General features: G+C 40.9%; 1 protein-coding gene across 8 annotated transcripts in view; it reads right to left on the bottom strand.

The window, feature by feature from the left end:
* Window positions 1–25,811, bottom strand: part of mcf2l2 (MCF.2 cell line derived transforming sequence-like 2) — a 140,681-nt gene that overhangs the window by 9,699 nt on the left and 105,171 nt on the right. For 6 of the 8 annotated variants that reach the window (XM_076723033.1, XM_076722987.1, XM_076723016.1 and 3 more), the window contains exons 24-33: window positions 25,188–25,280; window positions 24,016–24,094; window positions 16,692–16,728; window positions 16,105–16,202; window positions 11,557–11,652; window positions 9,370–9,468; window positions 6,103–6,174; window positions 5,558–5,668; window positions 4,220–4,329; window positions 2,819–2,934 (exon numbers count right to left, since the gene is read on the bottom strand). In XM_076723033.1, coding sequence (XP_076579148.1) covers window positions 2,819–2,934; window positions 4,220–4,329; window positions 5,558–5,668; window positions 6,103–6,174; window positions 9,370–9,468; window positions 11,557–11,652; window positions 16,105–16,202; window positions 16,692–16,728; window positions 24,016–24,094; window positions 25,188–25,280 — 911 coding nt within the window. The remainder of the gene's footprint in view (window positions 1–2,818; window positions 2,935–4,219; window positions 4,330–5,557; window positions 5,669–6,102; window positions 6,175–9,369; window positions 9,469–11,556; window positions 11,653–16,104; window positions 16,203–16,691; window positions 16,729–24,015; window positions 24,095–25,187; window positions 25,281–25,811) is intronic. The other 2 variants (XM_076723041.1, XM_076723024.1) reach the window with 1 other exon arrangement.

Below are 25,811 nucleotides of genomic sequence, written 5' to 3'. Positions count from 1 at the left end.
TTCAACTCCTTGTTTAATCTACCTTTAAAGTGCAATCACTTAGAGTCCTGACAAATAGTCTGAAACTGTCATCTATAGCATGATATCATAGACTGTTTATCATTTGTATTGTAGGCAGCAAAACGGCAGGGGGAGGGGGATGTATTAATAAAGCAGAGGATGAAATGCATCTTTTGCAGTGCAGGGGGCTGAATAACATTTAAATTCTGGGTGCTTAAAAAGTGCAGAACCATAGTGCCAGAAGAAATGAACAAAAGTCGCATTCCAGCCCTTATTAGAGGTGCTGTGAGAAACACAAAAATGGACTTGCTTTGCTTTGATTGCACTGTTCTCTTAATACAATGGAAACACAGTGTGACACCCTGAAACAAGCATCTTCTTCAGCTGAAAACCTCCCACAACCAGCTTGACCAGTCTTTAGTTACAGGCTGGGTAGGCGCCATGGTGGTTGGATCTGTCCATCCCAGACAGCGCAACTTTGCTTTGCTCTGTAAGCGTTCATTTACACTTCAAATAGCAGTGCTTTGTCCGGAGGAACAGAATGACTGCAGCTGCTTTTCCAGCTCGTCAGAATTCTCCACATTGGCTTTCGGCAAATATTAGAGAGACTTCTTCGATCACCTCCACATCCGGATGGATTTGACACAGATGCAAATGTGTTTGACTACCTTACGATTTGTGAGTTCATCTAACAAAGCAACCATCATCTGTGTTCTTTCAGTGAAAGCTCTGTGTCAGTGAGTATCATCCTGCAACACTGACCAGCCTCAGCGCAGATAGTTTGACACTGAAAGTTCATCTTGAATTAGGCTTTCAATTCCCATGACAACCGTGTCATTTCTAGAACCGATAATCAAAGCATCATGAAAACATATCGCTGTGGTTGACACAAAGCCTTAATGTCACAGTTTATGCTTGTACTGCTACCACAGAAATACGTTGGCAAGACTGCTGCAATCTACTGCATCATTCTAATCCAAAATGGACACAATGGTGCTATTATTCAATGGGTGGGTAGCTGAATGATTAGTGCAGTCTAAATAGCAGAGTGGAAGATAGTGCACAGTGCTTTTAGGGTCATTTGAGCAGATTTCTATTGAAACATTGACACCAATAGCGTCACATGAGCTGTCTCATAGCAGCAAATGACCATAACACAGCTGCAGGTGGTTGATAGGGTTGTTGATGAATGCCAATGAGTAAGTGATTGCATCCCAAGGTGATGGCTTTTAAAATTTGTGGCCTGTACTTCCTTTTGGAATAACAGCTCAGCCAGCAGCCAGCCACTTCCCCTGACAACAATTACAATTACAACCCACCTACTGGCATTTTCGTTGCTCAACAACGGACTATTTTGGTCTGACATAGATCAGTACGCAGTGTTTTGCATGGTGATACACAGTGCCCTCAAATGACCGGTAAGCTGCCTCCAACAGCTGCCTCAGGCTCTGTATGAGGGTCACTGTACAATATGATCCTCTGTTGCACCAAACAGTTAACATCACAGCGTGAAGGCTACAACATTCTCCTGTCTAGTATGGCCTACAGTGTTACACTTAAATGTTATCATCTTTATAAGGATTGTCCTGCAGGTTACTTAGAGGAAACAAAGTCTGTTGCACTGTTGGATGTTCATCTGTGAAGATTCTCATTCATCCAGGTCATGGTACTTCTAAGTGCTTAGAAACTGATGGGTGCTATTAATCAAAAAACTACAGTAGGCTATCTCATGGAGTGGTTTTGCTTTTCAGGTTGCAGGGTTTGATTCTTAATATCTCTATTTTACTTTATCTTTACAAATGTGGTTGTACTGAAATCATCATTTTGCACTTGTCATATATCTATCTATCTATCTATCTATCTATCTATGCGCATATACATATATACATATGCATATATTAATTTGCCATTAAAAAGTTATCATACATTATAAATGGAATTGAAAAAGCTGCATGTTCACACCACCATATTCAGGGTCTGAAATAGCAGTTGCTATTACTTTTTTGTGCATAAGTATTACTATAACCATTACTTTTCAGGTGGCATAACTTCATGTCATTCCCGATGTCATAACTGGAGTACCTGTGTAATACTACCTGAATACTGCCTTTGTCTGCTGCTCACAACTGACCTCTGCGTCTGCTCAGTGCATTTTCATAATAATCTCTTCAGTGCCCTGATGATGTCAAGTGAAAAAGACGCTAGTCACAGCCAATCATAAGAATCAGCTATGCAGATACTGTATTAGCAACCTGAGTTTTCAACAATGAATTGCTGAATATACAGACACTAAAGACCAAATCTAAAAGTAAATGGAAAACATAATGAAAAGATTCTGTAACAGGCAAAGTAGGACCCTTTTGTTGCTATGGAGAATGTGCTTCAACAATAGAAGTCTTCTGCAAAGAATGCTGAGCCAGAAATATAAAGTCCTGAGGAAAACTAAAAAAAACACCCAACACATTCCACAAATGAGAATGTAAACAGAGGACTTACACGGCAATTATAGTTTATTGAGGGCACAAAGAGTGAATGAGATGCTCAGCAAGAGTGCCCTAAATAAAGTATAATGCAATGTCAGACAGTTTATTTTTGCCTTATTTGTAAGATGCTTGCTCAAAGTGGTAAGCTTATTTTCTCACAACTTTATTTAGGAACAAGACATGTTTGAACTGGCAGATGGGGACCCACTTAGTCAGAGATTTCAAATATACTGCTAAATTACAGGGAACTGCAACCAAAGCAGGGAAACAGTGAGTGGGCAGGAACAAGCTGACGGACTTCCCACAGTTCTACAGTGGAGCCAACTGGCACTCACCAGTGTCCATTCTCCGCTTCCTCCAGAAACTGGACCAGGTCACCTGTCTCCAGAGAGAGGTCTCGCGCTTCATGGGACTCATAGGTCAGCTGCACCCGGAAACGGCTGCTGTCACCCTGAAGAAAGAAATGACTTTTTCAAACCCAGTATTTACCCAGTTCCATTTTGGACTGGGTTCCAGCATTCACTAAACCCTCAGCAGCAGATTATATGAGCTGTAGTTAATTAACATTAATTGGGTTAAACCTGGTTAACATGTTTTCCATTACTCTACCATATACACACAACCCTATAACAACATGCTATGATTGCAAATGACTACATGTTTGCACTTAAACAAAACCAGGTAGGTTACCATTCAAAACTGTAGTGTTTTCAAGCCTTTGAGGCATGTTAAGTCTTTAGGATAGAAGAGTAATGACTTTAAAATGTTAAAGAAGCTGAACATTACACACACCTTCAAGTCCACTTGATCAATATAAGACCAATATTCAGTCTCCTTTCATCCGTTTTTTCTTTGTTTGCACTGCTCTGATCAATACTTTTATATTGATCAGTGCACCTTTAAGGAATTCCAAAGGATTTTTATTTGACAGATTGACTGCAAACTGCCTCCACCCTGACAGGTTTGACAGCACTGGAGTTTTGTGCAGTGTAGACGAGGATGAGGTTTTGTTTACATGCAGGCACCACAGAAAGTTGGTGGTCTTGCTTATTCACTGTTTCTTTAATTTGCCATCTATTGCCTGATTCAAAAAAGGTCAATTTCTTGAAAGAGTGTGTGCATGAGTGCACCAAGACCATGCTCAGTGTGTGTGTGCGTGATGCTTGTGTGCCTGTGTGGCTCTCTACTGTACATCACACAGATTATAATGGATCTGGAAAGGCTGTCATACCCAGCAGACCTGTGCAGCTATAATCCTCCCCGGCTTTTGTCTCTCCTCCCTCGTTTCTTAAATGTCAAGTCATCAGTGCCCGCTGCTAATGAGACACATGTCCATGGGAAATAATTACGCAGTGGAGGGGTTCTCTTTCAGGGGGCTCAGAAGGGGATTTAGTAGAAAAGAGGGGAAAGTAAAGGATGAGTGGAGAGGAAATGAGGGATGAGTGGAGAGCTGTCGAGGGACTGTGAGTGAACGTAGAATGTGATGATTTATGGCTAAAGCTAAAGTGACCCAGCAGGACCGGAATCGGACATTGATATTTTCGTTTTTTGCAACATATTTCTCTTTGGCCAATGCTTGACAATGTTCAGTCGTACTATCTTGTATTAATTCAGAAAGTTATTTACACTACTTTTTTTCAGTTTCATTATTGTATCAATCTTCAAAATGAGGCCCAGTAATGCTTCAGGTGATATCTGAGTGAAACTACTGAGCTGCAATCATGAGCGTAACCTACATTTTTATTGGTGCCTTCCTCTTCTGAGGAGTTGGAGGATTCCTCTGCACTGGAGGGGATCGTCTCAAAGTCGTCTGTGTCCATGGAAGGGAGGCAGCGCTGGGCCCAGCCTGAGCGGAATCAATACACATTATTAACCACCAAAATGTACCCATAAACATGGGGCGTATTACTATTCTACTGGGCAGGTGATGGTGCTTCATTGGCAGGAAAGCAATGTCACTGTGCAGTTAAGCCATTTGTCTTCTTCATCACGAAAGCCTGATGTGTCTGTTTGCCATAATTAAACCTGTAGCTGAGCTTCTCACACAGAATGACCGTAGAACAATGTAGCACGTAGAATAATCTCTGATACTGCTAACTGATCCTAAATGCATGGCAGAGACACACTTGAGCTCACGTTATAGATGAGAATTCCTAACTCTGAGGGACAGATACACGCCAAAATGAAACATTCTACGTTTCCAAAAAAACACAATAAAAAGATACTTATCTGGCCACCCTGAAGCCAAATGATTGTAACATTGGTCTAAAATTAATTCTACATGCTTCCATCTAACACATGTAAGTGGGTGTAAAAAACTGTGGGATTCATGAGTGACTGTCTGAGGAGCCAACCAAGATCCACAGTGAGGCTGTCCCTGTTTGTATTTCTCACACTATCAATAAGTTTATTGTTGAGAGCACCACAGACTAAGGCACACAGGGAACAGGTTGCAAACTTTTTTCAGCTTCTTCCTGTTTCCATCTAGCCATAGTACCATTGCCTCATATGACACACCTAAACAGGAGCAGTCAAAAGCAAGAGAGCATGCTAGGCTAAACTGCAGGCCACTTTATATATGTATTACTGCATATATATATGCATTGCATGCATGCATTACATTGGCAGTGCGTAAGCAGAAGCCCACAGTGCCTTTAGGCCAACTTTGGTGAATAATCACCAGCTGCCATTGGTCGATTGCGTCTGACTATGACACCGGAGACTGCAGTTTGCATCCAGTCTCCTACCAACAGTCAATACTTTCTTTTCACCACGATGACCACCGTCCTTCTCTAACCTTATCTAATCTAAACTGATATGTGTCACTTTGGAGGCACTGACGAATGACCTATTTTGTTATCAGGTATGAGAATTCCAATCTTAGGGTAGAAATCAAAAAGAAGTTGAAGTTACACACCCGAAACTCTTAATTAGATGAAATAAAAGACCAACACCAAGTAATTAACCAAAACAACCTCAATTTTCTCACCAACTTATGAACACATGAAAGTGAAATTTCACCAGAAATCAACCACATAAATGACAGTTGGAGATGAGCCCTCCTCTGCAGTTACCTGGTTGGGAGGTGGATCTAGGGACAGCTGAGGTGATGCCAGCAGCAGTAGCTGTGCTGCTGGTCATGCTCTGACGTTTCCTGACTGCAGCCATAGCACCACGCAAAGTATCTGCAGGGAGGCCAAATGCTTTATACCATCCTGTTCATTCTGACTGCCACTTAACAACATCAATCAGAACCAAAATTTACAACGTCAGGAGAGCAGTGCAACTCCACTCATGCAGAAATCAAACGGGAAGTCATCTGGCCTAAAAACCAACAAACCCCTCATCCACCAAAACCACAACTATTTTATCTGATACTCTTTTTCAGTGCTCATGCATTTTGAAACATCACATCACATCACACCACATATCACAGCACAAATCAACACAGCAGGCAAGAAATGGAAACACGGAAAATAAGCAAGCACACAATTACGTGCACAAATACACACATACCACAACTAAAAAAATAAGTTGTGCCTAATTAACCAAAAGAGTCTAAAAGGCCCCGCATGCTCAGCCCTGTACATTATATACATATCTTGGCATGGTCAAGTACCTTCATAACCAAAAGGAGTGGGATCACTCTTTATCTCATGTCTCTTGCTCTTTATGCTAGCAGAGAGTGGACCTGGCCGGAGGAAATAACATGCAGCAAGAGGTTTAATTAGATACTAACATTTATGGCACAGAGCTTTACCCCCAAAAATCCCTTGAGACAACATTTCAAAGTCCCTTTAAGAAAAGAAACATGTAACATTGAGCTTCCACCTGTTAAAGTAAAGGCTTTCTGTTATTTAGACACAGTTATCACTTTCAAAAATGTTTGTTATGACTGTATTCAGACCATTATGAAAAGAGCTATAATTCTCAGATCTCAACTGCTGTTTGGTGCACAGAGGAAAGAATGTCACTGCTGGAAAATGATATCAAGAAAAAGGAGTGTTCACAGTTCTTATTGGTTGACTGAACGATTCTAAAATGTCTTTTTGCAGTTGACTGACTGTTCGTCTCCGTAATTAATGACCACTAGAGTGTTGGAGGACTGAGGCTCACCACCAATTCTCACGACTCTCAGCACCTCCATTCTCATCAAGTGTATTATTTTGTAGATAGAATCAGATTTCATGCTGCCTACGCTACTTCATACAGTCTGAGAATGCCAAAACAAAGTGAAAAATGACAGGGTGTTAATAATTTCTCACATGCTGTAAATAAAGCGTAAAGCAGCTGGCATAAATGAAAGTTGAACGGTGCTTCTTATTTGTGAGGACAAAAATAAACAAAACACATTTTTGAGGCTCATGTAGGGTGGTGTTGAAAACAATTTCCTTTACAACTTAAAATTGGCTCCTACATATCTGTTGCTTTAAACTGATTTGATGTCCTTGCACACAAAAAAATAGAGGCTTTTTAATATGATAGCATTAAATTCAAACAGTGCAGGAAGTGCTATGTATAGCTTACTCGGCCCTGTCTGTTATGACCTTTACAAATATGTGTGAGTCACTTATTCAAATGTGAGAGGCTCAAGTAAAAATGCTGGAACATTTGCAGAGTGCAGTGCATGTCTCAGTGGGGCTTAATTAGAATTGGGGCGTTGATACCATTGTGCTCACCAAAGGGCTGAGAGTAAGGGTTATACAAACACTGCTGTGAAGCCTGATGAAATAAGACATGAGCAGTTACACTGACAGGCAGGTTGTAAACAAGCCAACATGTTAGCCAAATTATCCAAACCACTAGATTTGGAGGTTAAACAGAAGATGAGCCCACCTGAAATAAAAGTGTGCACACACAGTTAAGCTAAGTTAGTTAAAGTTGAGCCAAGAAGTTGGTCTGTAAATGGTGATGGGTGTTTACAGAGAGTTTGGGTAATTATTTTAACGTTCATCTTTGTTTTTGTCTTTGAAATAAGTTTGGAAGTTAAACTCGTCTGACTGCTTCTTGTCCCATATAACTTTTTTTTTTTTAGCAATGTTAGACAATTGGACTTGTCCTCGTAGGAAAAGCACAGTTGTTACTATTAACATTAAGGATGGCTCTGCTCTATTCAAGTGGCCCAGGGAGTCATGAGAGTGTGACAGTGAGCCAGCATCAACAATATGAGGAGCTTGAAACTGAAGCAGCTAATTTCATTTTTTGGCTCATTTTAATATTTACACCTGTGCTTTTCCTACTGTGACATGACAAAATGTCTTCAGTGTAAAAGACCTTTTAACTTGGTGAATGTAATGTTTCTATTACTGGTGAATGAGGCCAAACCTACAAAAACAAGACACATTTTAAGGAGAAAGGTAATTATCCTTCAAACAGTTCAGTTTGGGAATGAGATTAACAATGCTGAGGTTAATGAAGGCAGTCACACCAGCGTCACCTACAGTAAATCTGCACGACACATTCAGTTACATTGCAGCATACGATACGAGGCACAGTAGTGCCGCTGCGTGGGTTTCTATCGTAGCAACGAAGTCTAATACTGTTTCCTTATATCAATGCACAAGCTGGCTGAGAATTAAAATCAGAGGCTAAAAAGCTACAGCCACACTCCCGACTGAGCTCTTTACAGGCAGCGTGACCCAAAGTGCATCAGTCATATGTCATTGAAACATTCGACTGCATTCAGGGAAAAACATTACAATAAAAGCAGAACAGACTGAGTGGAAGTAGTTCAAGGGAAACTTTAGCAACTCTCTTTTGGTGTTTTTAATTCCTCCCCTGCCTCTGCCTCGTTGAAAATGAACTTCTCATCTGCATTCCTGCAGTAAACTGCACTTCTACTGCCACTTTGAATGTCACCTTACATTCAAAATGTCAGCTTATCAAAATTCTTATTTCCTTTTTATAAAGAATATGTATGTCTACTCATTTGCAGCTTTTTTTTCCCCTTTAACATTGTTTTCATTCTCAGCAAAGGCTTGACTTTCTCTATGCATCTCATAAATTTCAAGAGACTAGCAAATAGGGAGAAGGCAGTAAGAAAATGGCTTTTTTCGCCCCCCCCCCCCCCCCGACACATGCACACACATACAGATTTAATTGGAGTGTGTTTTGGTCATGACTGACCTGAGAATGTATGAAATTGTGAAGCGCTTGTTGAAAAATGATGGATGCGCTGAAGGACAAACCCACCTAAACATGTTTTATCTTCTTTTAATTGGAAGTAAGGTGTTAGCACGTTTCTCTACCTCCGAATTGAACTTAACATGTCAGTTCTTAGTATTCATCCTACTGAGATACACTGCATAAACCTTACTGGACTTATGAAAACTGTATGTCTATATGTTAAGTGACTTTTTAAATCTACAAACTTGCTTTTAGCTTCCAATCCTTGTTCACTAAACACTGTATTAGCAGCATTACTGAAGAATAAGGACCACATCATTTAGCAGCTAAACTGACCAATGCAGGTCAGTTTTAAAGCTGTTTAATGTGCTTTAGCTGACCTGACTAGCTGATTAGCTAAACAAGCTAGGGTGTCCATGTTTGTAACTGAAAGAGAGGCATGGACAAGAAAGCTAGTGTGGATTTTGGCCACAGCTCTTTTTGTGTCTGTTGCAGGTTGCTGGTTGTATCAGCATCACTGGAAGTCAATGGTGGTGACACAGTAATAGTGGTGTTAGTGCTTTATATTCCTGTATGTTCAATGTGAGAAATGAAATGATTTGTTTGGTTGCCTTTAAATACAACAATTCTACATAGACAGAGAAATAAGAACAATGGAGAGTTTCTCCCTTTTGGATACAGAATAGGGAAAGACAAAGTGTAAGAGCAAGAAAATAGCAAAACTTAAAGGCAGGAAGACTTCGGACAGGTAATCAGGTACCTTTTGTGCGTCTCGTGGCGAAGGAGGAGGAGGAAGATGAGGTGAGAGAGGAAGTAAGAGAGAAGCGGCGGGTGACCTGTGTCTCCTTAGCAGCTGGCTCTATAGCCGGAGAGGGGTCAGGAAGGAGGAAGAGACCAGGAGAGACCAGGAAGGAGCAACAGAACGCGCGAAAGGGAGTAAGGGGAAGGACAGGGAGAAAAAAAGAAGAGGCAGAGGAGACGAGGCGTTACATAGAATGCAAACCAAAGAAAAAAACAAGGTAACAGCAGAACAGAGAAAAAAATAAAAAAAAATAGATGTTATTGGCTAAACATTCTTAAAATCCTGTTTCTTGACACCACATCACAACACAAAGCTTTTTAGATGATACATCTACCTACTTAATACTAACAATGATGATAATAATACTTTTGTGAGACTGTCTGTCATTTTTCAGCTTTTCCATCCACTTCCACTGTACTGGGTCACACTTACACTTAAAACAACCTGTCAGTCTAAACCACAGTCATGTTGACTTTTACTGCATGCGTTCCACTTTAAATTAGTGCTAACAGATTCAAACCAGACAGAATCAACAAGATGGATGCTTGGTGACAATTCTACACAAATGAGATGAGCACAGACTATGATCAATGACTTGTTTAGAAGTTGTTCAGATTTTACTATGTGCAGTTCAGTGATGTCAAAGGACGGCTCACATTAGATTGACAAAATAAGAACAAAGCATGACGCTGCATGTCAATATCTGTCAGTTATCATGAATTGAATTCATGTGACTTTTCACAACTGTGGAACAGCTATGACTTATTTTATCTTGTGAACCTGCAGATTGGACTTGCTTCTCACTGAGTCGGGATGCTGTGTCACTGTTAAAAACAGTCAAGCCACAGTGTGAATGTCAGAGTGCTTGCATGTCACAGGACAGAGCACACAGACTGGTTCGTGATTTCAGTCCTTTCTTTAGTGATCTAACACGTTGTCTTGAGCAGACATACGCAGCAGTGAGGCGCAGGAAGCTGCAGAGAGCACTCCTGTTAAAGGAGAGTTTATTCAGCAGGAGGACACCTGCCATCAACTCAGCATTGATTTCCATCTCATACAGCAGATAGTGTATTCATTACTCAAGGCACTGCTTTGGAGTGAGTGCATGTATTGTATGACTGCACGTGTGTATGTGGATATTGTACTTAATATGTAAGAACCAAATATAAAGTGTCATTCAGTTCAAGTCTGTCTGCAATATAAATATATAAGCCTGATTCCAATAAAGGCCTGGTTCTCTCTGCAGTTCATGTATTTGAGAGTTTATAGTTATTCCATTTGGAATTGCATTTGTTCTATAAAACAAACACACCAACATTTTACTTTCACTTCCTTCCCTCTTGGGGTTGTTGGACTTCTGCGGGTTTGTTGAGTATCTTGGCTTGACTAGTGAACTGACTTCAGTACCTAACCCCTCCACCTCACTTATCAGTCTCATTAGGAGCATGTGTGGCTTGAGGACTGACCGAACTGCTGCGACATGGAAAACAGAACCTGGAATCAAGGCCCATCCTCCTCCAAAAATGTTAATACGCTTCCAAATGTCAACAGGGCTCGAATATTAGAGGGTGACATTTATCGCAGCGCTGTGCCGCAGAACTTAGTCTCACTGTGGTGTCACCACTGCCGGGACTCTGACAGATTCTCTCTCTCCTGCAGTCCCCCTGTCTTCAAATGCTGTCTCTTCAACAGTACCCTGTCTCCCCCCTTCCTAAACCACAGTTTCCTTGTTGTAGTGCGGGCAGATGCAGACGATACTGACATGAACAGATAAAAGGGGAGTAAAGGGAGAAGTGGCCTTTATTATGCTGAAACACCACGGGCGCTCAGAGAGATCCGCCAACAACAATGACAAACACTGGAAGTGAAATTTATGTAACATCTGACAAACATCTAACAAAAAATGAGAGGATAACAGCACCACTGCAGAGTGGAGACTGAACCGGAAAGGACAGAAGCAAGGCAGACAATGCTGCAGTTCAGGATGATGATGATTATTATCATGATGAAGATGATGGTGACAGCAGTGACGGATGGAGAGAACAAGGAAGGGACGATGAGGACGACGGTGTTGACAAAAATGCCAGTGACGATGGCGATCTTGGTGAAGGTGGCGTAAACGAGCGCCGCATGTGTTGCTGTTACCTGCTGGAAGAGACCTCCTGTTTGAAAGTCCCTGCAAGGTGAAGCGTTTCCTAGCGTTAGCAGCCGAGTGGCCTGATTGGCTGGCTGAAGCATCAACTAAGTGGGAAAGCAAGAGGAGCAGGAGTTAGTATGGCAGGGAAAGACGAAGAAGAGCAGGCCTTGAGTGTTTGAAAATGTTCCATGTTTGTGCCAAATGATGTCTGACTTTCTGTACCAACGTCTTTTTTCAACAACCTGGTGTGGTATGTTTGTTATCATAATTTTATCACATCAAGCAACACTATTCATTCACTATCTCTGTTGACCTTAATGTTTCGCTGAAGCTTAAAATTCCCCATTAGTATCTTTAAAACATTATATTGCCATTATAAGAGCTACGAAAATAATTAAGTAAAGATTAAAAAATAAAGAAAGAATTCTTGAAATGTTTCCAGCCAGTGAGGTTATGGTAAGCAATGTTCATCACTTAGAATCCCAACAGTTTTTCACTGTCTGTACTGGCACCATGTCTTGTATGTGTAGTAATGTTACAGTTTGTTGCAGGAATATTTCTCATTGCTGCTTGTTCCAGTGGATGGGTCTAATTCCTGGTGTTGGAAATTACTCTGCATGCTTTATTGGGTAATGATGACAATGTAATTTACAAAAACAATCAGAGAGTGGGATAAAATTATAATATAGTATAATATAGTTTCATTGTCAGTAGTGTTGTCACCTCCCACAGTGGAGATCAATGTTGTCAATCCTACAATGTAACATGAATGAACAGTGACAAATGGATATAGATCCATCTTACATACTAGGGTTAGTAGGAAAAATGCTGAATTTGGTGGAACTGATGAGTCTTTGAATATTAGATCAATTTTCCTTTACAAATACTTGTACTGCGGTTTCATCCCAGCCACATGGCACAGACTCTGGGAGGAAGTAATGAGTATAACTTCACCCTTGCTTAACAGCTGTGTCTGAAGTGCCCTTGAGCGAGGCAATCAACCCTGACTGGCTCGATTGGAGCTGCTCAATAATGCCTAATTGTGATATGAGAGAGAGAATGAATGAGGGCTTTGGTGAAAAAAAGAATATACACATAAGAATATAGTATATACAAAGAGAAGCAGAAGTAGCAGTCTGTCAGCAGAAAAAGTCAGCAGCACAGAAGAGAGACACTAACTCAAATCATTCACCCATTTAAACCTCCTGCTCATCCATGAAAAAGTTATTCAATATGAAGTCACTGTAAAATACTCTCTCAGCCTTCCAGTATTCCGATCTGTACGTCACAGTGACTCATCTATTCGTGCTCCGTCTGTGTGTCTATCTGTCTGGGCTGAAGGGCACGACAGGAACTTCACAGCATAAAGCTAAGCTCAAACAGCTCTGTCATTTTGGACCAATAACACATCATCTAGAGAAACAAACAGTGAGGTGACAGAACAGCAGAGTGAGGGAAAGGAGAGGAGATGGGGGGGGTTAAAAAAGTTTTTTTTTTTTTTAAAAAAACAGGAGCAGAGAGGACGAAAAGATAAAAAGTGGCAGGAGCAGTGACAGAAGGAGAGAGTAAAAGACAAAGAGACAGACAAGGAAGAGAAAGACAGAGAGAAGAGGAGAAGGTGTGAAAGGATGTGAGGAGACAGGTGTGGTCTGGACAGTTGGTTTTATGATAGTGGCCATGCAGGCGGCCATTGAGGGGTGAGACCAAAAACAACAGCCGCTGTCAACTGTCCCTAACCTTTACCTTCATATTAGCAGTGGAGATTGGAAGAGGTGTGTGTGTAGGTGTGTGTGTGTAGGTGTGTGGGTGTGTGTGAGTGTGAGTGTGTGTGTGGGCATAATGAATCTGAGACTAAGTCAAGGCGACAGGAGGCATCCACCACAGCGGTCTCCAGGGAACCACTTTGTCTCCTACCTTCCTTTTTTCCTTTCTTTCATCCTTCCTTCCTTCTTTCCTCTCTCCTCCCCATGTATCACTTCCTTACTTACCATCTTTCGACCCAACCCCCTCCCCTTCACGCCTCCTTGTCTTTTAAAGTTCCTTCCATCAAATCCATACAGACGGAGAATACAAATCATGCTGTTAACTAAAATCTTGTGTTTATACGAAAGTGAAATATGTTGTTACAGAGACTTGAAAATGTTACCCTAAATTTACACCACGTCAAGACACTGGAGGCACACAAGAACTGCTGAAGCATCCAACTGTTTAATCCACACCGACTCCAACAGCTGTTTGGAACCAGCCGTTCTTTCAGGCGCACAAGGGTGCTGAAAAGTCAGCAGCCAGAGCTGAGCAAAGTGTTTCCAGCAGGGTCACTAATGTCAGGAATACCATCACAACCACCAATCTGTTCAGTTGACAACATGGATTCCAGATGTCATGTTTGGTTTTGTCTAGAATCAGTTGATGTGCCTTATAGGAATCCTGACTGCCACTAGAGGTCCCCATATCTGAAGGTAAACTTCAACCTGTTGAACACCTGCACAGAGCTTTGAGGTCAATCCAGTTTAAGGCAGATCTCTACAGCTCCGATCATTTCATTTCATAAAGTCCTCACAGTTCAGATCTTTCAGCACGTATGACCTTCTGAAGGCAACACTATTGATAGTGGCAAATTAAGCTTAACTATGTAATGTCATTAAATGGCCATAATTGATTTCAGACTATAGAAAGAGTATAATCTAACACACTTAAGAGGTTAATTCATAGCAGCCATTATGGTTGGATGTAAATTGAAGAGGTATGCTTACTGCAGCTTTGAGCTGATATAGATTATAGATTATCTATAATGAGACATCATTACACATTTTACAATATGATGAAGTATATAGTATGAACTGAAAAGTACAGACTTTATAATGATCAAAAGTACAACAAGACTGCAAATGATAAAACACGTGTTCCAGTCATATGTATGATTTCACATGCTTATCTTTCAGACTATAACCACACAAAGCAGGTTAAATTTGAAAATGCTATTTTTGTCTGAAAAATGGTGTTAAACTACTGAACAACATGAAATAGCTTTTATAAATTTAACTCTCAGAGTCAGTGTGGACTGTTACATTTGTCAAAATAGATAAATGATGACAGTTATATGCTCCGTAAGACAGGTTACAGCTGACTAAAACACTCTAGAACGCTGAAGGTCTACGTCGGCCTTCAGCGTTCGGTTAACCCAAGTCTTCATCCTAAAATTGAATAATTTAGATTTATCATGTCTTGCGTTTGTCCCCATAAGGAAGGTGTAAACAGATTTATGTCCCCACAAAATGAGTAAAACACACACACACACACACACACACACACACACACACACACACACAAATGCTCAACACAGCCACTGCTGATAGACTGTTGATATTCTCACTCACTGGAAAGTAACACCGAGGGCTTTCTCACAAGCGTGAAATCGTACCTGTTATCTTATACTGAACTGTGGTTGACAACAGTGTGTGTGTGTGTGTGTGTGTGTGTGTGTGTGTGTGTGTGTGTGTGTGTGTGCGCGCGCACATGTGCATGCATCTGTATGTGTAGTGGCTGTCTGCATGAGTGCATGCTTTTGGCCAGACTGTGTGAAGGGTTGATAAGTGGCTTTGAGAGCATGTGTTTGTGAGTGTGCATCTACGGACAGAAGCACAGCGTTTAGGCTTGGATGAGATTGCGCGTGTACGTCTGTGTACAGTAAGAGTCGAAGTTTGGACACCGTCTCATTCAGTGGTTTTTCTTTATTTTCACCATTTTCCTCATTGTACTTTAGTGCTGAAGACATCAAAGCTCTGAAATAACTTGTGGGATTATGTACTGAGCAAAAAAGTGTGAACAGAGCAAACTATGTTTTATATTTTGGATTTAGAGAACTAACCACCATTTGCCTTGATGTCAGCTTTGCACAATGTCGGTATTCTCTTAACCAGCTGTGGGTGCGCCTTGTCAAAGGTTAATTAACCAGTTGTGTTGTGCTGACATAGTGTTGGTATACCATATACTGAACTATTGTGGTAATCCAAAAAAGCAGCAACAAGTTCTCAGCATACATGACAACTCCTTCAACACTGCTGGAGAAGCGTTCCAGGTGACTGCCTCATGAAGCTGGTGGAGAGAATGCCAACAGTGTAGAAAGCTGTCACCAAAGCAAAGGGTGGCTACTTTGAATAATCTAAAATATAAAACCCAAACTGCTTTGCTTACATTTGTATTATTTCATAGTTTTGATGTTTTAAGTATTAATCTGCACGGAGGAAAATAATAAAAATAGGCAAAAAACATTGAATGAGAAGGTATGTCTGACTGGTAATGCATGTGTGTTGGTTTGTGTGTGAGCATGTGCTGTGTCATCTGGCATTTTATTTCTGTCTACACCATGGTGCCACAGTGAACTCAACAATGGTCACAATCAGCAACCTAAAGACCTCACACTTCATTACCTGTCTACAGTTTATTCCACTCCCTCCAGAAGGTAATGGGAGATGTTGCTTTAGCAGGACAAAGAAGAAGTAAGAAAGAGCTGATTTCTGTTGGAGTCTGCTCTAAGGTAATGAGTGTACTCTCACCTCTCTTCTGCCTCATATTAGGGCTGGGGTTGGTCCTCCTGAAGCCTGACTCTGGACTTGATGAATCAGACTGTCTCAGCGCCATCTTACGCACATTCCTATTGGATTAGAGGGACAGGTAAAATTGGTGGAAGCCAATAAAATTGCTGAAGCAGAATATCTGCAACTTAAATTCCCATTATCCTTATGTTCCCTGTCTAATGTGCTAATATGGGATGTTCTGACATCAAAGTGCAAGGTTTCAGGGCCTGAACAAAATCTGCACCACGGTAGGTGGTAAGGGTCCAGTTTTTAGAGGTCCATTGTGTACGATTTAGGGGGATCTATTGGCAGAAATGGAATATAACATTCATCAATTATGTTCTCATTAGTGTATAATCACCTGAAAATAGGAAACATGTCTCTGTTACCTTAGATTGAGTTCTTTATATCTAGACAGGGAGCAGGTTCTCTTCCACAGAGTACACCATGTTGCACCCCCTCACCACTAGAGGCCATTCAATTCAACACACTGGACCTTTAGCTTTATTTTGACTTTTTTTTTATGCTGAAAAAATTCATGGTCACATAGGTTGCTGGTGGCTCACCTCATGGGGGCCCCATAGATGTTGAGCTGGCTGGCTTCTGTAAACACAAGAGAGACATTACGTGTTACTGTTCATCAAACGACATTGTTTCTTGAGTGCCTTCCACAATGATCCGTATAACTAATCACTGTTAAGAAAAGATGTAAGTGGGGTCGACCTTGTCAAACTTAATATTCTCTTAATTATAAACATTGTCATCATCTTTAAATTGTATCTGACATGCAGTGCTTTAAAATAATGGCTTGGATGCACAATAAATGCACAATAAACAGCTTTTTCTGATCTGTTGCCTCAATGATCAAAGGTCCGGTGAAGTTGAAGGGAGACACGCTTAAAAGAACTAATGGCGATATTCAACGTGCCCTGCAGTCTTTGGTGTCTAAGTTGTAACCATGTACACTAACACTAACACACTAGGCTGTGCTGAAGGTCTAGAACATTACAGGCACTCTGCTTTTCTATTTTAAGGTGATATTTTTGATAGATGCACATAACACCACATGATTTTGAAACAATCAAAGTCAACCTCATAGCATAAGCTATCCATGATAAATATAAAGCAGCTAACATAACCAAAATCTATAGTCATGTATTATTAAGTATTATATGAGATTGTGCATCATTTGAATAAGTATGGCTAAAAGCTATGTGACTCTCTTGGCCAATATCCCGATCCCAACTAATTTTTAACTCTGTATGACAACAGTGTGTCTCTAATGTATTCAGAACATTCTCATGTTGACTGCATATGCCCACATTTCAGAAAAAGCTCCTAAATTCCAGTGAAAGGTCCAAGCTCAGCCTTTGCTTCTGAGAGAGATCAGTCGTTATTGGTAAACCGCAAGAGGTGACTTGAAAACACTAAAAAAAAAAAAAGATAGCTCATTTGTGGAAACGAGTTGCCGGCGCTGTTGTTGTTTTTTTCATGATGACAGGCTCCCTCCTTTACGTGAATATTCAAATATTCCTCTCGCTGTGCAGTGCAGCATTTGTCTCTTAGCAGCTCCACCAGAGCAGCTGGGTTCAGTACCTTGCTCAAGGGCACTCATTTTGTGTCCTGTACCATGCAGTTTGTTTAGTATCACGAGGGCCTTGAGGTGGCTTGTGTCTGCCACGATCTGGTTTATTCGGTTTTGTTATTTCCTGTTTCATATTGAAAGTTTTCCTGATGTGTCGTCTTTTGCTTTACTTGCTGTGTTTTCCCGCCGTTGAGATTGATTTGTGTCACCTGTCCCTCATTAATCTTCCTCCCAGTGTATTTCCGTCTGTGTGCTTCTTTAGACTTCGCCAGTTTGTCGTCAAGCGTGCTGCCTTCATGAGTGTTTTGCTGGTATTTATGGGATTGTGGACTTTGCTTGTTTTCTCGTTGTTGGACTTCTCTCTTTGTTTTGGATTCAGTTTGTCGCATTGACTTTTGCTTTATTGTCCCTCGACTTGTTTATTTTCTCATTTTTGGACTTCTGCTCCCTTGGTTTTGGATTTTGTTTGCTACATTGGACTTTTTCTCACCTCTCTCACCTGCCTGTACGTCTTGGGTGTGTGGTTAATCAACTTAATAAATTTATTGAACTGCACCAGCTCTGCATTTTGGTCTGCATTTGGGTTCAATCCCTTGGTCGTCTGTGACACATTTACAGTGACAGTGTCCTTGTATTGGTGTTGGGTTGAATCTGTGCCCTGTAGCATACAGGACACAAAGAATGAAGGACAGGATAGTAGCTAATAGCTACCATAGAAAAAAAGTGAGTCCTCATTACACAGGTCAAGATATTAAATCATAGAGGACAACAAATACTACAAGGCACGATGCAAAAAAATCTAATCACACTGTTTTCCTGAACAGCTGTGAAATGGAAAGTTATGGGTTCCAGGTTGTGTCTGACCTTCAGAGCACTCTTAAAAGGTGACATCTTTTACACTAAAAAGCTCTGACTCCTGCATCTCCTTCCATTTTAACACTGAGTTATTTCCATGCTTAAAATCTCCCAAACTGCTGTGTCAACTCTGTAAGCTGCTTTTATTGGCCCGATAGAAATCACTCTGTGGCGCTATAAAGAAACATCAGAACACTGAAGTCACTGGGGACACAGCTTTAGATATCAACCCATATCTAAATAAGAGGCTTCATAAATGCAACGTTAACAAATGTAGGCTGCCACAGGATTCTGCTGTGTGACAAGAAATCTCCAGAGAAGAATCGAGTAAAATAACTGCAGACAGTGAGGCGCAGCCTTGGCCAAACGCATAGCTCACATAAGTGAAATACCAAGCTCTGTGAAGGATCTGGCTTGTCACCTCCTGTTCCAAGCAACCAATGAACCTGTCGCAGAAATGCAGACTCAGCATGGACCCATTCCACATGCTCCAAATATTGTACTCAGCAAAAGGGATATATTTTTTCATCATGGATCTAGAGATGTTTTATTCATAAAGGGTGGTCACATTGAGGTGGGAGAGGAGAACCTTAGCACAGAGCAGCAGGGAGGAGTTGATATGAGGAGTAACAGCACGCACAGCTCTAGACTCAGACTGGCACCGAACAAAGTCCACTCTTTCCAAATGAGTGCACCCTGGCTGACACTGTCAGCTTGTTAATGTAAATGTGACAAACATGGACACATTATGCAGTTTTCATTTCATAATCTTCCAAATCAGCCTGAGGGTCAGGGGACCTCCAGGGAGGTGCAAGACAAATCTCAGGTCATGAGATGATTAACAGGATATGAAAATCTTTCACTCTTTGCTCTAATCTTTTCTTTCTCCTTTTTCCATAAGAATTACTAAATTGTTTTATCTCCTCGGGCCTCTAAAAAATTATCCAAATAAATTAATATGAGAAGCAAAACAACTCATAGACAAAAGGCAGCAAATAGACATTGTTTTGCTTTCAGGGGTAACAAGCCAAAAAGGTTGGGAACCCCTAATAAAAACTACTGCAAGAAGTACCTGTCAGCAACAAATGTACAGCGAGTAAAGTGTTAGTACTGCATTTAGTGGCCAGGGCCTTTATTTACTGCATAGAGAACCAGGCCTTTGAAACAACCAACATAACACCTGTCTTCTAATCTGCTCTGTTGTTGTTAATGCACACTCAACACTGCCTCCATGTTAACCTGCTGAACAAAATAATGTGCATATAATGTACATTTCCACAGCTTGTTCCATCAATACATAAACACACAAGAGTCACGTCCTATTAACATGACAGGCCCAACTCTTGGAATTTGGCTTTAAGCTGTCAATTGTCACTATCTCTCACATGATAATCCATCTCCTCCTCTCTTCTCTTTCTTATCACTTCATGCTGTCTCTCTCTCTCTCTCTCTCTCTCTCTGCAGCTCCTCTTCGTCCTTTCTCTTCACACCCAACGGTGGAGCAGGGTAGGTGGTAGGTTTTAGTTTTTCAAATAACTTCAACTTTGTGTCACTTCTCCTCAGTCCCCTGAACGGACCAGCAAATCCATGGAGTAAAAGTTCTATTTGTGGGGGAATACCGCCATCTATAGGTCCGCACAACATTGTCATGTGGGGTTGTTGTGTATGTAGTGAGCAAGTGTCATGAGCTGGTCTGCTAGTGGCGGGTTACTTAGAAGAACCGGTTCACTCATGACTACGGTACCCCCAGCCATCGCTGTGTTTCTGCCTCTCTCCTCCATCTCCGCCCTGAAAATCTCTTCTCTCTCGCTCTTTGTCTCTTTGTCTCTCTCGACCCATCATTCCAACCCTCCCCTCTTCTCTTCCCATCACTTTCAATCTCCTCCCGCTCTTTTTCCCAAACCAATTTTATTCTCTCTCTGTCTTTCCTGTAACCTCTCACATGAAGTCAGAGGTGTAAATCAGACACACACACACACACACACACACACACACACACACACACACACTCCCCGCATTGGACCGTCAGATCCGACTACAGCCTCAGCTCTCTAGGCTTCATGACAGGACTGCTGTGTTATTAGTCAGTCTGCTCACACACACGTAGGCACAGGTACACACACACTCTTACACACACAGACGGGTTGTCAGATAGGCAGAATGTGCGGCTCACAGAGGGTGGTTTTCCTGTCAGTCAGGACCACAGAGTGGAACTGTGGACAACTGATGCTTACTGGTACAGAGAAGACTGAGAGAGGCAGAAGCACACAGGGAGAGAGAGGGGACGGAAGCCAGCACACACACAGCGACTCACAGAAAGGTGTGTGGGGGAGTATTTGTATGTTTCTGTTTTTATGTCGCATCTTTACACCAGGGCTGCAATTACTAACATTTTTTCCTTATTTATTGAGTAATTTCTTTGGTTTAATCTACCAAATGTCAAAAATGAGTGAAAAATGTCCATCAGCCTGAAGTCACATCTGCAAATTGGTAGTTCTGTCTGACCAACAAACCCAAAGATATTTTATTTGCAATTATATTTAAAACACAATAAAGACACTGTGAGTGTTTTTAAAAAAAACAAAAAACAAAAAACATTGAAAATAATTTTCAATTAAATGGGCATTCCACTGATTTTTGATATATTGGTCAATTTACTGGTCAAGAGCTTTCGAAAACTTTCTGAACATATTACATTTTATTTATATACACAGTGTGTGTATGTGTGTGTGTGTGTGTGTGTGTGTGTGTGTGAGTGTGTGTGTGTAGCTCCATCATGCACAACCCTCAAACTCCCAGTCCTCTGGCAGAGAGAGGACTCGGCTTATTATGACTTGTGTTGCTCTGGAGGAGCTTTTAAAATCTGGAGAACAAAGGCCATGAAGGTTTTCATCTGGAGAGATCCCACATTTTTAACTGAGAATATGAGGATATATCGAATTTCATGATACTGCAATAAAAAAATGTCACTGAGGGACTGTGACCCACTTCCTTGAAACAGTCTGAGAGCTAAAGAAATAACAAGATAGATCTGTGAATACGTAGGCAAAATCTTAAGGCTGACAACTTCAAAACTTGACAGGTTAGTAATCACTGGAGTCCAAGTCTGCTATTCCATCACGGCCACGCTTTAGTCGCACAGTGCTGCCAGCTCTTTGATTTAATTAATTATTCAGGGGAGTTTCAGTGAGAGGAAGTCTCTCTCTTGCAGGAAGGCCCTGATCACATTCACACCTGGAAGCTCCCCAGTACAACCACTCTCTCATTTGAGCACCTGAGCTGTGTAATGAGGGAAGATTTACCAGCCACCTCCTGGTCACGAGCCTGCTTCTCTAACCTTTACACCACTGCCACCGCCTCATGCTCTGCACTATTGCACCAAGAGACAAAAGCTAAACCTCAAAGAGGAAGCGTGCATCTCAGTGAAGTAGAATAGGGGTACTAAAAAAAACACTGAGTGCGACCTGTTGACAAGATCCAGCTGCTGCGGGAACACAATGTTAATTTATTGTATTGTTGTTATTTTAGTTTAAAAAAGGACTGCTGCTGACTGCTGCATTGTCTTTGATCTGCAATTGTTCATACATACAGTGGTTCAGCCATTGAAAAGACAAGATTAGTTTCATTCATGCTCAGGTCATGGCTGGCTACTGCTATCTTCTTCTATTAAAGAAGGAAATCAGAAACAGTCCCCTGACTTTATGGAGGTGCTCTCAATTGCTTGAGTGCATTTTTTTTTCTGTTCATCAGCTAATTGTTTGAGCAACTAATCATTTCAGCATTGCACAGCACTGATTTCAGTGCGATGACTGGGTTTCGGTGACTGTGGATGAGAGTTTGTCACAGCGTGTCTGTGGGCTGCAGTTCATGAGAAAGACTGTGTAGTATTTTCATCATGTTCTTGTTGAGCTGTTATGTCTGAAATGCCTTTAAACCTATAGAGACCTTTTTAGACCAGCTGATGAACTGTGGATCTCTAGATTTTATTTTGGAAATGTGCTTTTTTTCATCCCCCCCCCCCCCCTTTTTTTTTTCATAATTTAAACTTCTTTTAGAAGCTTTGTGGAAACGTCCTTTCATTGTCCCTAATGCATTCTTTTAGATGAGTTCATTCACTGTTGGAATGAATTCCTTGTTGCCTGAGTACGGTGGGCTTTGCTGTCTCCTAGATACGTTAAGATGCAACTAATTTGAAATGGGGGGAAAAAAAACGTCAACAACTTAACACAGCCTAACGACCAATGAGGAGTCACCAACATATCCGGTGAGTCTCACAATGTCGATACTGAACATATCAGTAAAAAGCTCACAGACAGTTGTCAGTCAGTCATTTGTTTTGCTCCATAATATCCAGTCTTGCAATACAGTATCCACCATAGTGACTACAGCATTATCCAACCTTTTATGGTTAAAGTCCTTTGGAATGTAATTTCTATGCAACAGTGTTGGCTACTGTATAGTGTATACATACACATACGCTGTGTATGTCAGTGTAAATTGGTTATCCTCCTGCTTTGCTTTGTTCTGCAGTATACTTCTCTTGGATCACTGCTCATAAATGTTACAGCCAAAACAGATATGTAAATGCATGTGTGTGCAGCAGTGATTTGGGACACAGGAATTCTTCCAGAGTGAAAGCTTACAGCCACAAATGCAAAAACTATGGTGATTTTCAGTCAAGATGACTAACAGAAGTAAAATCAGGCATTTCTTTTCTCTGAATAGTCAATTACATGGAAGTCACGCTAGTGTTACAAGACACTCAGTGTTGCTGTACCTGACCTAATTACTGTGATGCAGTTGTGTCTTTCCGAAAAACTACAAAAATAACTTAACAGACTGTGATTATGTTTGTATGTTGCAAAACATTTCTTTCTGTGTGCGGTTCAGTATTAGAAAGAGGACATTTCTCTGACTTGGCAGTCGGGATGAGAGAATGACAAGAATATCTCCAGATTGCAATGAAGGATGACTCCAAGATGTGCTGATAGAAACTGGTGTTGATGAAAAAATCTTCATGGTAACATGAAGAAATTGAGCTGTTGCAGCAGGAAAAATGGAATAGAAACAGTATATGAAGAAGAATTAGAAATGGTTTTATAAATATGTGTGACTGCATTCAGTATGTCTGCAAGAGATGTGCAGAATGAGAAAATGTCTGGACTCCAGAACTGTGAAGAAGCAATAAAATAGCAGTGATAGCAACCAGTTGAATGTGTGATTACAAATTCAGCGTTCCCATGTACATGTACATGCCAGGTCTGTATGATGTTACTTGTACTGCATGCTGGTCTAACAGAAGCCAATGGATTGATGGATTCATACACTGTAGATATATGTCTGTCCTTTGGCTGCAGATTGGAACTTAAGTAAGTTACACAAACAAGGAGATAGTCTCAAGTGCATAGGTATATGTGTGTGTGTGTGTGTGTGGGTTTGTGTGTGTGTACCTCTGCACGCCTCTAGCTGGCCTGTAAGAACTTTACGAATCTCTGACACCCACGTATTTTTCACATCCATGGAAGGAGCCTGGAGAAGAAGATATACACACCGCACACACACACACACACACACACACACACACACACACACACACACACACACACACACACGTACACACACACACACACACACACACACACACACAGTTGCATGCACACATACATACATGTGCACACACACACACACACACACACACACATATCAAGCAACATATACAGCAAGAGCATCTTTTTCTGAGAGCCACAGCGTTTAGCAGAGGGAGCTGTGTGGTGCAACACTGCCCCCAAGAGGAGGACTGCGGCTCACTGAATGGTGGTAAATATTAATTGGATCTTTTCTGAGTTTTTTTCAGTTGTAGAATTGTATTATTGATATTATAAAACTGAAAAAATACACTTCCACAAGTATTTATAATTCAATAAATAATTTAAAGATGCATGTCAATTTACATCACCAGTGTTCAAATGAATTTTATTCAGTCTTATTAGCATATGGAAAATGAATGTATTCACTCTGACATGAGTTGAGTATTACAGTACACATATAAGACATAAGACATGCAACTTTCCAACTTGCCTGATTAGTCTTAAGTCAGTCTTGCATGAAAACTCCATTTTAAGTAAAAGTATGGAATGATTCAAGTAAGAAAAAGAAAAGTTCTGATACATAAATCTGTTTTCACTTTTTGGACCTTTCTCTAATATTAGCTGTTTTTTTTATTTTTATTTTTTAAATACCACTTTTGTCCTCAAACAGTTATTGAAATTAAATCATGTGAGACGTTAGGAGGGCAAATGGTGAGGGAGCACTGGTGTAACTTTAACAATGTGTTGTGTTTTACTTGTATTTGTCTCGTTCTTTAAATGTAACATCTTAATCTGTGAAGTAACTACGAACTACATGTGACAAAGAAATGCAGTGGAGTAAAAAGTACATTTCCCTCTGGAATTATGAAGTACAAAATAAAATGGATATACTCAAAAGTACCTCAATATTTTACTTCCTGAGTAAATCTAATTAGTTACTTTCCACCAGTGTTTAAAGTAAAAAAACAACCTGGATGAAGGTGAACCTAAAGCACAGAGGAAAGCTTTCTCTCGTTCCACCGGCATCAACATACCTGGATGATGTAAACCTCCTCTCTGCCGTTGTACCACACTTCAAACTTCTTGCAGTCCCCTTTGACATTCTCTGTGATCCCCACAGCGCTCATCTGGACAGAGTGCAGTGCAAAGACACCGTGAGATGCAGCAAAACTGAATCATTAGCAAAGACTCAAAGTTTAAGACATTAACACAACTGAAAAGGACCCAAAAAACTGAGGGTAACTGGCTGTTTGAGCGCCCCAGGGCAAAAATCTGCTGTTGGGCAGCAGTCAAACACACACTTCAAGCCCTCTGTGCATTGTGTGTGTATCCTGTTGCCTTGGAAGCTCCAATAATCAAGTACACCAAACACTGCAAATAGTTTCCCAGGAATCATCCAGTACTATGCTGAAATACCACGCTGATCCCAGACAGTGTTAGTTCATTTGTGGTCATTTGTCTGAACAAAGCTTCAGTTATGAATAAGCAAAAAACACAACAACAGAACAATGTGAGCACAAAATAAACTACAACAATTGAAGGACAAACGATGCTGGTGATTCCCATGAAGAGTAAAACCAACAGTATTTAGTATGTATTGTGTGTGCATCAAAGCCTGATATATATTCCTCCTCTGTTCCATAGAGTGCCATTGTTGT

This window comes from Chaetodon auriga, chromosome 3 (assembly GCF_051107435.1).
Source record: "Chaetodon auriga isolate fChaAug3 chromosome 3, fChaAug3.hap1, whole genome shotgun sequence".
Classification (NCBI taxonomy): Eukaryota; Metazoa; Chordata; class Actinopteri; order Chaetodontiformes; family Chaetodontidae; genus Chaetodon; species Chaetodon auriga.
This window is presented reverse-complemented; position numbering and strand designations above follow the sequence as displayed.